Raw genomic sequence first — 14,318 nt, 5'->3', positions numbered from 1 at the left:
TCAAATTAGCATTGTGATGTTACACAGCGTTGGAGCATGTCGGTTTTGAGTCACGCAATGATACAAAACTCTGTAGTGTTTCTACACAGTAGAATTCTTGCTCACTTTTGTATAATATCCAGATCAAAAGTTATCTTGTTTTAGTTTTACTTAAAACACAATGAAGAAAACTTATTCTGTGATGTGTGGGTAAAGTCCAATGAAACAAGTGTCTTGTGAGACTCCAACTGAAACCAGTGCGTTTGTGTGTAAAAGGAAGTCACATTAGGTCAGGTATTGCTGCAGTTGTCACTGTGCTATTAGTTCTGGCACGACAGCTGTGGTGTATCTCCTGACATCGCCTCTCACAACCAACCTACCCTGTTGCACTCCCATGGCGGCCTATTTAAAGATCTTTACTCTCATATTTACTCCTCCCACTAACATGTTGCTGTGTCTCAGCCTGTGAATCCTGGTCCCTAATTACTTTGGTTCTGTTCTGTTTTTGTGCAGCCCTGGAAAAAAAGTTATTACACCTCGGTGGATCATTTGAAATAATCTTTGCCCGATATGTGTGATTTTGTCATGTTTGCTAAAATTCCAAAGCGGGGGACGTTGAACAAAGCTAGAAAATACTATAATACCGAGATGAAATGCATGGCTGTCTCATTTGCAGAAACTAACAATAGAAAAAATTAATGGTAAATTATTCAAACTGAAACAAATCAACAACTAAAGCACACAGGGAACGATTTGTGAGCAAGGATGTAGTAAGTAATGATCCTTGTCGCTAATTTGCAGTCTTCTGATCTGACTGCCTGCTGCACCAGTGCAGATTCAAACCACTGTCTAAAAATAAGGAAGATGTTTCCTAAAAAGCTTTACGTAGCCACTCTTTTAGTCTAGATGAGTATAGATCCTTGAGTAATTGTAAATGCAAGGTGTCATCTCCCTGTACTGTCCACACCTGAGAACGGACAAAAGTAGAGGAAACACCAGACAGAGTGAAAGGTATCAAAATTAAAAACATACAAAGTGCACAGCTTAATACAGCAACTCAAGGCCAAGTAAACCATCTGGTCCAACCAGATGACTATTCCTGAAAAGGATGGCATCAAAAACCGTACATTTTCACTACAGAAAACATACAGTGTAGTGGATGTATGGAATAAAAGACACAACAGTTGGCTATATGGCCAGTAACAACAGCAGGACTATGTGGTGTATCACACTCCTGAATCCTCTGTGGCACCAGAAACACACGACTGACTGCTGCTGCCCTCTTCTGGAAATCCTGAAGACTCACTTTCTGTCTTGGTGTTATCACTAATGTTGAGCTCATTCATTTTTGCTTGTGCAGGGCTGCCCGAGCGGCTGCCCGAGCGACTACGGCTACCACTGCGATGGCGGCGATGTTTGCTCTTATGTGGACTAGCACTGCGGGACCTCATCTTCATGACAACAGTGCTGTCGTCTTCTGAGCTGAAGTCAGAGCTGTCTGAAGAACTGCTATCATGGTCTGAAGTGGGAAGCTGGATCTGAATATAAATTAAAGAGAAGAAGAGTGGAGTGTAAAATAAGGAGATACAGCTGCAAATTACCAGGAGAGGGAAAATGCAAATTAAACTATCAGCTTTAATAGCATCTGACTGCCTTCATCAGAAAAAAAAAGGCAGGTTATGATTACCTGAAACGGCTCTGTTACACCCACAATGGTGCTCATATTGTTGCTATAGTAACCCAAGATAAAGTCCCCTGAACCTTTGGGCAACTCCTCCTCTGTAAAGATTACCTGCAAAACAGTTTGTCAGAAATTTTTCATATGCGACAGAAAAATGATTTCCGAGCTACAGTCACCACACATTTGTATTACCTGATGTTCCTGTCGAAGAAAATCAGCTTCCTCCTGCTTGGCCCACACATACCCTACATAATCTTTGTGGTGCTTGAAACCCACCTATGGATGCAGCCGGAACATTACAAAACATAAGTATTCGATCAAAAGTGGTGATGCACAGAAACGGTCTGATGTGTTATGCTTCCAGGTTAGTGTGCACATATTGTTCAGACTAAAAATTGAGTCACCTTGTACAGTCCAATCCAGTCCCAAGAACTGCGAGAATAGTTGGGCGCCAGTTTGAATTTTGCTGTAGCATCAGCAACACTAGTCCACTCATCCTCCACGATGAGTGTGACAAGAGGCATATCCACCTTGTATGGGAACTACAACGAGTATTTAGCACAATTCAGTTAATGCTAAAGTGCTTGTCAGTAACACCAAACCGTGTACTTGGGAGTCATTTGTCAAAATATATTAAAAACAGATGCAAATTTTTACTTTTTTGTACAACAACTCATATTCAGCATAGATTGTAATTTAACTTGGCCGGTTATTGTTTAGCAACTTAAGACTTGCTTGGATATAATTTAGGTACTGCTACTGAACAGAAATTATCATTATATTTGAGTATCACCACTATCAAAAACATTCAAAGATGTAAGTCCTCGATATAGTGACTGATCAACACAAGCTTTATATTATACCCCACCTGTAAGGTAAAGATAGAGGAGACCGGCTTGTGGTCACTGACAGTGTACTCCATGTGACTTCGGTAATAATGTTGTGTCACTTTGGTCCCACTGGTCAGTTCTGAAATGGAGCCACGCTTCCCCATGCTTGAAGCCACAGGTGCTGTGGCTCTTTGACGCCACAAGATTCGATCAGTCCAAGCTGGTTTACGTTTTTTCCCACTGAGAAGTTGCCAAAAAAAACAGAGTTTGAGAGAAAATAAACAAAGAAAAACATAAAACCTGCATTAAAATAAAACATGAAAGGAAAAACATGGGATTTTCATGGTCCCTCCAGGATAGTAAGGACCTTTCTTAGAGGAGAATGTAATCTCTCTGATCTGTGGTCAGTGGCCTAGAATTTATAAAAGCACCCCTGGCATCACCAACCTTGTGTCATACGTATTTGTTCCAACATCAAACTTGTAGGTGGGAGGGAATTTCAGTGGTCCTTCTTGGAATCCTTCCAACACGGTCTCACTGTCTTTAGCCATATTTAGCTGTAACAAAAATGACAATAATAGAAATCTCTTACTCAAAAAACAAATTACTAACTGCTCGAAAAAGACTGGTTTACTCTGCTGCCCTCTAGTGGAATCAAAGAAGACAATTTATCATGAGTGTGTTTGCAACCCTTGCAAGCAGTATCCTTTACTTCAGAATAAAAAGCTTTTCAGAAGACAATTCAGAATGGAAATTTAAGTTATTGACTACAGGTCTTTTCTAAAAATGTAACCCAGTTAAACATTCACATGAATCAGTTCCTAGGAGTACAGATGAGGTAAAGTACAAGATGTCCTTTTCAAGAAGGTCACATGCGGTCAGCTTAAATTACTTGTCACAATCCTCTACACACATATAAAAGCCATAACTTTACATTTTTACCTGATCCTTTTCCCACAACATGGGAAACTTGTTGTTATCAATAGCGGATTTCACTACTTGCATATCCAGGTCGTCAATGCGGAAATTGAGGTCTCCAAACCAGAAGACCAGACTGGGGGAAAAAAATAAAATAAAATTGTGCAAGAATATCAAGTTATAATCTTCAAGATTTATAAAATGGCTGATCGAGTGACGCCTACATTTACTAAAGATGTGTAGCTCATCACTAAAAGGCTGAGAGTCTCTGCTCATCATTACTCAGTCATTCTAATCCCTAAAATTATTTGTAGTGATACATTATAATAAACAGTGGTATTCAGAACAAACTTCCTGATAAACACATTGTATTTTCTGTGATACCTGTAAGGATAAAGTACTTCATAACAACAGGCAACTTATGTATTGCCTTATAAATTATTTCAATGAGAAAATGCAGTTGTATAAAAGCCAAACATCGAAGCATTACTGTTGCTCATCCTATTTCATTATAGTTTTCCTAGCAGAAACATTGCACTCTAAACTCTCAGTGTATGCATGTATTAATGTGTGCTGACTCACTCATGATCAAGAACCCCTGTGGCAGCCTGGCCCTCAAACTGCTGCTGCTGCAGGATGCTCTCAAAGTCCTCCATGCGCTGGTCAGAGTTCTCCATGTGAGCCGGCAGGTGGCAGTTGAGGAAGCAGATGCTGTGACCAAACACAGACATGCGGGCACTCACACCACCTTTATTTCCCTAAACATAGACAAGCAGAGAAGTTAAGGTCTTGACCTTACTATGAGATGAACCGTGACGGGACTTTTTTTTTTTTTTAATTTAGTACAGAAACAAATAAGTACATAAAGAGATGCAGGAAACTACTAATAAATAAAGGAAGTGCTTTTTGAACAAATATGTTGTCATCAGTGATAAAAAAATGTGTATGTATGTAATTTTTTTTCTCAGCTACAGAAAAACAGGAAGTGTCCTTATTAAAGACTAAACACTATCAATATTTAATGCAGTGAAGTGCACAGCAGGTGACAAAATGAGTCATTGGATTCTCTCTTACTACCCAATTGCTCTGACACAGTATTACAAATTATGCTCCAGTATAATTTTTGCCTATTTGAGCTAATAAATTATTAAAGTAAATATTCAGATTAAAACAGGGAGTCATTTGATTTTAGTCCAATCTAGGATCAAATCATTGTTTTAAAGTAACGTGTTGCAAACCTCCATTTCAGCATGAAATTAAACTTATAACAAAGTTGGCTTGGCTTTCCTAGCATTTAGAGGAACTTGTGGTAAGATAAAACATATATCTCTTTATGCTGATGAGACTAAATAAGGCAGAATTTCACTAGCAAATTATAAAATCTATATCAGAGTATCAGTAATGTCAGGAAAAGCATAAAACTACCACAAAGATATAGTGAATTTTCACATATTGCTCAACTTTGTAAAGTTTTGTTAATACAATGCTGGTGTCCGTGACCATCTTACCCAGTAACCCCCAAGGCCTGTGCGTGTGGTTTCAGTCTGGACTCCACGGAGAAAGGGCAGATGGAAGTATTTAGCAAAGATGAGAAGCAGCAACCCCTGCATCCTCTGGGATGTCACCTGAAGGACAAAAGGCAAAAAGGGACAGACAGAACTTTATGGGTAACATAAAATGTCAGAAGAGATACAAGAAAGAACTTTGCATGATTCATTCAGCAAATTTCACTTGCAAAAGAGCATAACTGTATGAACACAAAAAATCTTGGCCCTTTCTCACATTATCCCTCTTTCTGCCCTTTTGCATTTCCATGGTGCCCTGCAAGAGCCTGGGGCCAAGCTCTACTTCTACTTAACATGAAGCCTTGCACATCAATGATGCTACATCATGCTGCAGCTTGTGATTTAGCCTCTGTGTAGTTTCAAACCCCTTTAAAGAGATAGAAAAGCTAGGAGTAACGGTACTTCATGGTTAGACTTTTAGTTTTTTTTTAGTTCTTCTAACATCCAGCTCCTTGTTGTCCTACATAAGAATGAAATGCAGATCTTGACTTTAGTGCTCCTCTAGCATGAAAAACTGTAGATATTTTTGTACCGTTAAAGATGGGAAGGAATCTGACATGTACACTTAAGTGAAGCTGGAATTTGCATGTCAGCTCCATTCAATATATGAACATTCCCCCCTCCCTCACCCTTTGTCCAGTCGTTTACACATCCCAACCCCCAACCACAATCTGAGGAAGCACAATAACACCCGAACTGAAATGGCCTGCAGGCAGTAACAGAGGCATACACATCCACGTGACCAAACCCTCTTGCTAGTATAGTACAAGGCTATTTGAATGACTTTGTTGCATAATGGATGTTACTGAAAAATAAACAGCCAACTTTATTTTCTGGTATGAGTGTGGACACAGACAGTGGATATTTCAAGATGCATGTTTTTGTGTCAGCGTTCAGTATCAGCGAGTAGTACAAGCTCTTTGCAAGCAATATTTTGGCTTAGAAAAACTGTTAAAACTGTTTAATCCTAAATGCCAACATGCAGACTTGTCTGTTTGGTCTTGCGGAAAAAAAATAGAGAAAAATGAACAATGAGAACCCACTTCAATGTTAGCAGAACACCCTGGAAATTTGTAAGGGTAAATAAAAGTTCTTTCCAGCTTCTAATGTAAATGACCACAGAATAATTATCTTCTCCCATGGTTTATAACAGAATTAAATGAGCAGCCATTATAGGCAGTATTTTTTTAAAGACCTAAAATTAGATTCAGCAAAATAAGTTGAAACATAAAATGCCACAATGTAACAAATGGAATGGTACCATGCTGCCATCACAAATTGTATACTGTAGCTCACGTTAGCGCACATAAACAGAAATTGTGGTGCCAGTCAGCAGAAAAACTGCATGGTGAATAGGCAGAAAAAATGTCCTGTAAGCTTTCTGAAGAGAAAGGCTGATTTAGGAGGCTTTCTTTTGCTTACAGCAGGTGTAGCTTCAACATGAAGATAATTTTGTTGGAAGCAGACAGTCTCTGAACAGAAGGAACAGAATGAGATGTCTTGTTGCTACGTGTCTGTCCACTATAGAGTATGTTGTCATGATACAACTTCCTAAAATGACCATGTATGTCCCTCTACTCGTGAGCTAGACATACTCTGCTCACTGTATTCATATCTGCTTGAAGCACACAATAAAGATGGTTTTACCAAGATTTAAACCAACCTAGCAGACCATGATACAGCTGCAGGACAGCATCAGTCTCACTGTCAGAGGCCCATCAACACTGACAACAACATGGTCCAAAAATAAAACTGCACCCTGGGAATCATTTGTCTAGCACTTCCAGCTCAACAGCTGATTTGTGTGCTCTAGCTCACCGTGCCAACTGAGCCAAGCTTTGTCTTGGATGCACCAAGTCCAACAGTAACTACAACTGCACCATAGTGGCTTTGAAAAAATTAAATAATGGAAAGCAACAATACAGCAGAATTTTTTTGTTGGCTTGTTTTTAATACTGATATTTTATCTAAATATGTCTGTGTTTTAATTGCCTTATTTCAGGGACATCTAGTTCTGGTCCTCTGGGGCCACAACCCTGCTCCAACACACCTGACTCAAATAAATTCGTCACTGTGCAGAACTTCATTGCCTGTTGGATCCATTTAATGGAAGCCAGATGTGTTGGAGCAGGGATACATCGAAAACCTGCAGGACAGCGGGCCTTGAGGACCGACTTTGGACACCCCTGTCTTATTTCATAGAACATTATGACACTGAGTATTCTGCCATAGATGATACAGAAAATAAGACTAAGAGTTGGTAAGAGCTTCACTTTGCATCCCCAGTTTGACAGATAGTAGAAGATACGAGATATGCTGACATTATAAGCCTGGTATTAATCATTATCTCATCTGTTGCTGGGAAACAAAATCAGTCTAACCAGCTAGAAATGGCAATTTCACCAGTGATAACGTAGTGTGTACAATATTTGCTGTTGAGCATTTCACTGTAAATGAGAACAGATGTATTTCTAACAAAAAGCATTACTGACCAGCACATAACCAAAAGGGCTGAGTCTCTCCATACAGGCCTCACTCCACTGGTCTGTGAAGAGGACATCTTTCAGTCTTTTGTTAATCATAGAATTCACTTCCTGCAACCTTGAAAAAAAAAAAAACAATAAGCAGAGCAAAAGTGTCAGCAGGGTACAAAGATGTGGGAGAAGCAAATGAAAGAGTTTGATAATGCAATGCTGGATGAATAAAGGTGCACTTAAACATCATTATTGAAACATCATCTAGTTTTGATGTGGGGCAGATCTACATGACCCGACCTACCACAAAACACTTACCCGATGATATACATATCTGTGTTTCCATCACCCACATTCAGCCCCAGCAGAGCTGTGATGTCATCAGGTGGTGTGGCCGAGCCCACATTCCAGGTGATGATGTGTATCCTGTTGGCAGAGGGTGTTATATAACTCTCTCAAATGTTCATCTCCTACACACTTGTGCCAAAGTGTGTAGCAAAATTCAAAGTTTTATAAAAAGCTGATTGTACTCTTTATGTTTCTGAAAACATTTAGGGTTTGGGTAATATTCTTTTTGACTACATCTACAAATGTATTGTAATTCATTTTAATATTAAGTGACAGCCATGTCTGGATCAAGATTTGGAGTTTTTAGGTTATTTATTAATTTGGTAGATAGTTTGTCACACGTTTGACTTACCTATCACTCTTGTAGTGAATATCGTGCTTCATTCTACTTTGGCTGACAGATTAATGGACTTCTCAAACCCCTTTTAAAGGTTTTGTTTCAGAAATACACAGCGAAAAATCTACCAGTTTTTTTTTTTTTAGACAAGCGCCCAATAATCTTGCCTCATGAAATTGGGACATATATCTCCTCGTGGAAATATCCAGATGGAATTATGAATATCAGTTATGTAAATGCAACTGAAATAATTATGGTATTTAAAATTTATTTTTTAATATTTTTTGTTTTGATTTGTATCCCAAATACGCTAAAATGTGATATTGATAACAACTCTGGTTGCTAGTTAATCTTTACCTGTAACCCTCTTTGGTCATTTTGTTAGTGTTAACAATAAGGATTAGTTTGCTATGATTAATTTACATGTAACCATGTGTTGAACAGATCATGCTTTTTTTTTTTTTTGTTTAATTCAGATTATATATATATATATATATTATATATATATATATACTGCTCAGAGAAATAAAAGGAACACTAAAGTAACAAGTAGATCTGAAAGACTGAAATACTTTTAAATATTTTGTTCTTTCCATAGTTGAACGTGCCAAAAAAAAAAAATCACACAAAAATTATCAATGAAGATCAATTGTATCAACACATGGAGGTCTGGATTTGGAGTTATACTCAAAATTAAAGTGGGAAAACGACACTACAGGCTGATCCAACTTTGATTTAATGTCCTTTAAACAAGTCAAAATGAGGCTCAGTAGTGTGTGTGGCCTCTGCGTGCCAGTATGACCTCCTTACAACGCCTGGGCATGCTACTGATGAGGCGGCGGATGTTCTCCTGAGGGATCTCCTCCCAGACCTGGACTAAAGCATCTGCCAACTCCTGGACAATCTGTGGTGCAACTTGGCATTGGTGGATGGAGACATGATGTCCCAGATGTGCTTAGTTGGATTCAGGTCTGGGGAACGGGCGGGCCAGTCCATAATATCAATGCCTTCCTGTGCAGGAACTGCTGACACACTCCAGCCACATGAGGTCCATCGTCTTGCATTAGGAGGAACCCAGGGCCAACTGCACCAGCATATGGTCCCACAAGGGGTCTGAGGATCTCATCTCGGTACCTAATGGCAGTCAGGCTACCTCTGGCGAGCACATGGAGGGTTGCCCTCCAAAGAAATGCCACCCCACACCATTACTGACCCACTGCCAAACCGGTCATGCTGGAGGATGTTGCAGGCAGCAGAACGTTCTCCAAGGTGTCTCCAGACTCTGTCACCTCTGTCACATGTGGTCAGTGTGAACCTGCTTTCATCTGGGAAGAGCACAGGGCGTCAGTGGTGAATTTGCCAGTCCTGGTGTTCTCTGGCAAATGCCAAACGTCTTGCACAGTGTTGGGCTGTAAGCACAACCTCCACCTGTGGACATCAGGCCCTCATACCACCATCATGAAGTCTGTTTGTGACTGTTTGAGCAGACACATGCACATTTGTGGCCTGCTCATTTTGCAGGGCCTTGGCAGGGCTATTCCTGTTCCTCCTTGCACAAAGAAGGAGGTAGTGGTCCTGCTGCTGGGTTGTTGTCTTCCCAAGGCCTCATCCACATCTCCTGATGTACTAGTCTGTCTCCCGTTAGCACCTCCATGCTCTGGACACTATGCTGACAGACACAGCAAACCTTCTTGCCACAGCTCACATTGATGTGCCGTCCTGGATGAGCTGCACTACCTGAGCCCCTTTCACTCATGCTACCACTAGAGTGAAAGCACCGCCAGCATTCAGAAGTGACCAAAACATCAACCAGAAAGCATCGGAACTGAGAAGTGGTCTGTGGCCAATTGCCTATAATTTCCACCTGTTGTCCATTCCATTTGCACAACAGCATGTGAAACAGATTGTCAATCAATCATATATATATATATATATATATATATATATATATATATATATATATATATATATATATATATATATATATATATATATATATATATATATATATATATATATATATATATATATATATATATATATATATATATATACACACATATACACACACACACACACACACACACACACACACACACGAAAAGCGTACCAGGTAGGTACAGCCAGATGTCCATACCTGAAGCCCTGGAAACTACATCACAGCACATATGAAGTACTTTCATCAACAGTGAAAAAAGTATTTTGTGGTTGCTCTATATGCACCATATTTTCACAACCACCGTATTAAAAGGTGCAGTCTCAGTTACAGGTGCTATTTCTGTATTTAACACATACATAACGCACACCGGATTTTAGGGCGCGGGCATGGTAAAACATACCGCTACTCTAGCTTAAAACATTCTAGCTTGCGTGTGTTTTAAAAAAGCCAGCGGAAGAAAAACAGAGTTTAGTTGTACTTTATTGAAGAATTTACCAATGTTTTTCATGTTGTTGATCAACACTCATTCAAAAATCCATCAAAGTCCCCATCTTCTGTATCTGAAATGAACAGCCTGGCTAGTTCTCCATCGAACACACCGGGTTCCCGCTCGCCATTGTCAGAGTGAGTCTCGTTGCCGTGTGGCTCCTCCTAAATGATGCCGGCTTTTGTTAAAGCTCGAACAACAGTGCAAGCAGACACATTAGCCCAAGCATCCGCAATCCATTAACAAATTGTTGCGTAACTCGCCTGGTGCTGCCTCAAAACTGTGTTCGTCATCTGTCATCCATCGCTCCCACGCCGTTTGCAACTTTACTTTGAACGCCCTGTTTATACCAATGTCCAGCAGTTGGAGTTCCTTCATCAAGCCTCCTGGGATGGTAGCAAGCTCAGAGTTCATTTGCCGTGTTGGGTTCTTCACAGTGACTGATCTTGAATTCTTTCACGGCTGCTCGATTCCCATGTTTGTCCACATAGCTGATAGCTTGGAGTTTGAACTGTGCTTCGTAAACGTGTCTCTTCGCAGGTGCCATTTTAATAAGGGGTGATTAGACAAACCGATGTTTTGCATAATGCACATACCGGCACTATATACCTACTGAGGGCATGCCCTTAACGTCTTCTTTTACTCCCACACTTCCCCCTTTAACGTTCTCATGCTGCCCTCTGTTACGTCTGTCTTTTATCTATATAAGCAGTGTGTCGGAAACGCTCTCAGTCAGTCAAGCGAAGCGCTCATCAAAGTCACACATTTATAGATTTTGGAACTCGGTACACACATAAAGCTCACCGCATTATAAGGTGCTTTGTCTGTTTAGGAGAAAATAAAAGACTTTTAAGTGCACCTTATAGTTGCGAAAATACGGTAATCTGCTCTGTAACACAGACAATGAGACTTACTCGTCAGCCCAGTAGGGTGTCTCTAGAATTAAACTGTCCTCATGAAAAAAAAATAAAATAAGAAAGGAAAAGGAAAAGAAAGAAAAAAGATTTTTTCTTTTTTTTCTGCAAATGGGTCTTGGAATAACTTCGATTCCCAACAGGTTTTACAAGATATCAAAGATGGACCCGGATTCTTGCAAAATTCTGGATAGCATCATCCATAACAGCACCACAACTTGTAATTTCCCTCCGGGATCATTATAGTATTTTTCTTTCATTTTTATTGATTTATTATAGTTCATTCAAAAAGATCAATATAAATAAAGAGTTAACATTAATTTACATATGTTATAATAAATGTCATTGAGGTATTTGTTTAATAAAGTCACCGATATATAAATGACTAAGCAGTGTGTGAATTGTGGGTGGACACAGGATTGGGGTAACGAAGTTTGAGGGTGTGGTGGGTAAATCTTTTGTTCCCCTTAAAAAAGATGCACATATCTGCAAGTAGATCTCAGCAGCTACAACACAGGAATAGTTGTGTTTATTGGTTGATCATTGGGCTTTCTGAAAATTTACTCTGCAATATAAATAATGTTTAAAGTCTTTCTTTTTATTGCCAGAAACATATTTTGTTTTTGACATAGGGAAGAGCTCAAAACTTTTATGTAAAGGTTTCCAGACATCCCAAATCTCTATATTTCACACTGTGATTCTAAACAAAGTTAAAGATCCAGACTGATATTATACCTCGTGATCTATTGATTGGTCACCCAAAATTAACTTCTGCCTTTTTTCACCACCCAATTAAAATTTTACACTACTGCATGCGCTACTGCTTGTGATTGACTGGCGACCTGTCCAGGTGTACCCTGCCTCTCGCCCAATGATTGCCGGGATAGGCTCCAGCTTCCCCATGGCCCTGAACAGGATTAGGGAGTATACAAAATACACTAATGATACAAATGAATGATATGCTACTGCTTTGAGATTTAATTAAAATATTGTCTTAGACCCCTGAAAAAGATTAGACAATGTAGTCCAGAAATGTGTGCAAAATATACGACTCCAAAAATAAGGGAAAAACTATCAAAAGTTTAAAGTTTAGTGTTTACTGAAATTATGAAACCTGCAATGTCTATTTTTATATACTACTTTATGCTAGTGTATGAAAATTAATTCTGTGTTAATCTTCCAGCTGTCTGAAAATAACGTGTTTATGCAGGAATGCTGAGACAAGAATATCAAGACATACGGAGAGATAAGGAAATTTACCTGAAATCTTCCACAGTCTGAGGCTGAGTGTCAGCAGTGCCAGCCACAGAGAGGGCTCTGTGTGAGTAAGGGGCCAGGTGAGGAGGCACTGGCCTGCTTGCAGGTGGTTGGGGCACTGAGGCAGCCCTAACAGGATGGTGACCTGGACCTTTGGGGCGTGCCTTAATGTTGGGCCCAGTATGCTCTCCCATGAGGTTGGCTAGTGCAGGTTGAGTGGGTTTTATGTGAGTTGCTACAGCACCATCAGGGTTGCTCTCATCCTGGTTTGCTAAAGGAACGGGTTCAGTTTTGAGCTCTGAGATATCTACAGAGCCTTCAACTCTGGCGCTTCTTTGGGGCCGACGAGGTCTGTGGGGCGCTGCAGGATGGGCAGTCTTGGGATCAGTAGTTGGAGTCGCTGTGTTTGAGTCTGGCGCTGAAGCTGTTGTTGCGGCCTCGAGTTCACTGTTTGCATTGCCCTCTTGTGTCTGGCTTTGGCTCGGTTTATCTTGGTCCATTGCTGTGGTTTCTAAGATGAAAAGAGATTAATTTTTCCATTTGCAAATTGCACATTATATTTAAACTTCAGGAATTCATCATCCAGCCTCTTACACAACTAAGTGATGAGCCTTCTTGTCTTTAAAGGGATACCATGTAATTTTTTACCCAAATGTTGGCTGAATGTGAGTAATAATGGATGATTTCTGGGGTCAATATACTGAGCTTGACACATGTTGGTGGTCCAAGTGGGAAGCCCTTTTCAGAGACCAGATATTCTAACTTTGCGGGACTCTGTGTACACATGGTGCCATAAGGCAAAGGCTCAAGGTCACATAAGATATGAAGTTGAGCTCTTTACGGCACCCCTCTAGAAGCACAGAGCGTTTTGCTTAGTGCTACTTTTTATTCCTCCTAAAATGAAACTTTGCAACAGGCTGAACAAGGTAATAAAGTCAAAACTGTGTCTGAAGAGGCCAGAAAGAGAAATTGGGAAAAAGATTGCTCCAAAGGACAGACACGAGACAATTTTGGTAAAGAATTCGCTCATTGAAGTCTGATGAAAGAACAGAGTGGATGGACAACCCATCTTCTGTTTGCCGCAGTTTGCTAAGTTAGCTCTTTGCCCATTGTGCAAACGTACCAAATTGTTATGTACTTTTTCCACATCTTTCAGCCGGCGTTTTTTTAAAACAATGGCATTAAGTGCCTGAATAACTACAAAACGTTGTTTGTGTCTTTATTTTGTTATTTAGCATAAGCTTTATGTGGCAATAGGTTTGTAGTGAAAATCGCATTCATTTATGCAAGCTATAGGTTTGAATATTATGGCTCATAGATGATGTTGATAATGATTGTAACAGTGTCGTAGGGCCTGTGGGAAGTTACGGGTTTAGCACCCCTAGTGGTCAAGTTTCATGGTATCCCTTTAAGGTAGAAAAGGACAGGCCAGATATAACTGCGAGATAAAATACAATAAAAACAAGGTATAACGCACAGATAGGATTTAAAACTAGATCTTAACAAATGACAAGTCAATTCAACTATGAGTGTAAAACTGTCATGAGATCCTAGTGACCCTGCAGGACAATGAAGTCATTCAGATCCTC

General features: G+C 39.9%; 1 protein-coding gene across 1 annotated transcript; it reads right to left on the bottom strand.

The window, feature by feature from the left end:
* Positions 1-1,205: 1,205 nt before the first annotated feature.
* Positions 1,206-13,229, bottom strand: inpp5jb (inositol polyphosphate-5-phosphatase Jb; the record flags this gene model as incomplete). Its single annotated transcript, XM_079251658.1, has 12 exons — positions 1,206-1,517; positions 1,667-1,771; positions 1,853-1,936; positions 2,065-2,202; positions 2,529-2,730; positions 2,938-3,047; positions 3,433-3,544; positions 3,991-4,166; positions 4,917-5,033; positions 7,466-7,574; positions 7,766-7,873; positions 12,733-13,229. The coding sequence occupies 12 exons, from the start codon at positions 13,227-13,229 to the stop codon at positions 1,206-1,208; spliced, it is 2,070 nt and encodes a 689-aa protein (XP_079107784.1).
* Between the last annotated feature and the right edge of the window lie 1,089 nt (positions 13,230-14,318).

This window comes from Telmatherina bonti (assembly GCF_933228915.1).
Source record: "Telmatherina bonti genome assembly, chromosome: 13".
Lineage (NCBI taxonomy): Eukaryota > Metazoa > Chordata > Actinopteri > Atheriniformes > Telmatherinidae > Telmatherina > Telmatherina bonti.
The sequence above is the reverse complement of the archived record's forward strand: the minus strand, read 5'-3'. Positions and strand labels throughout refer to the sequence as shown.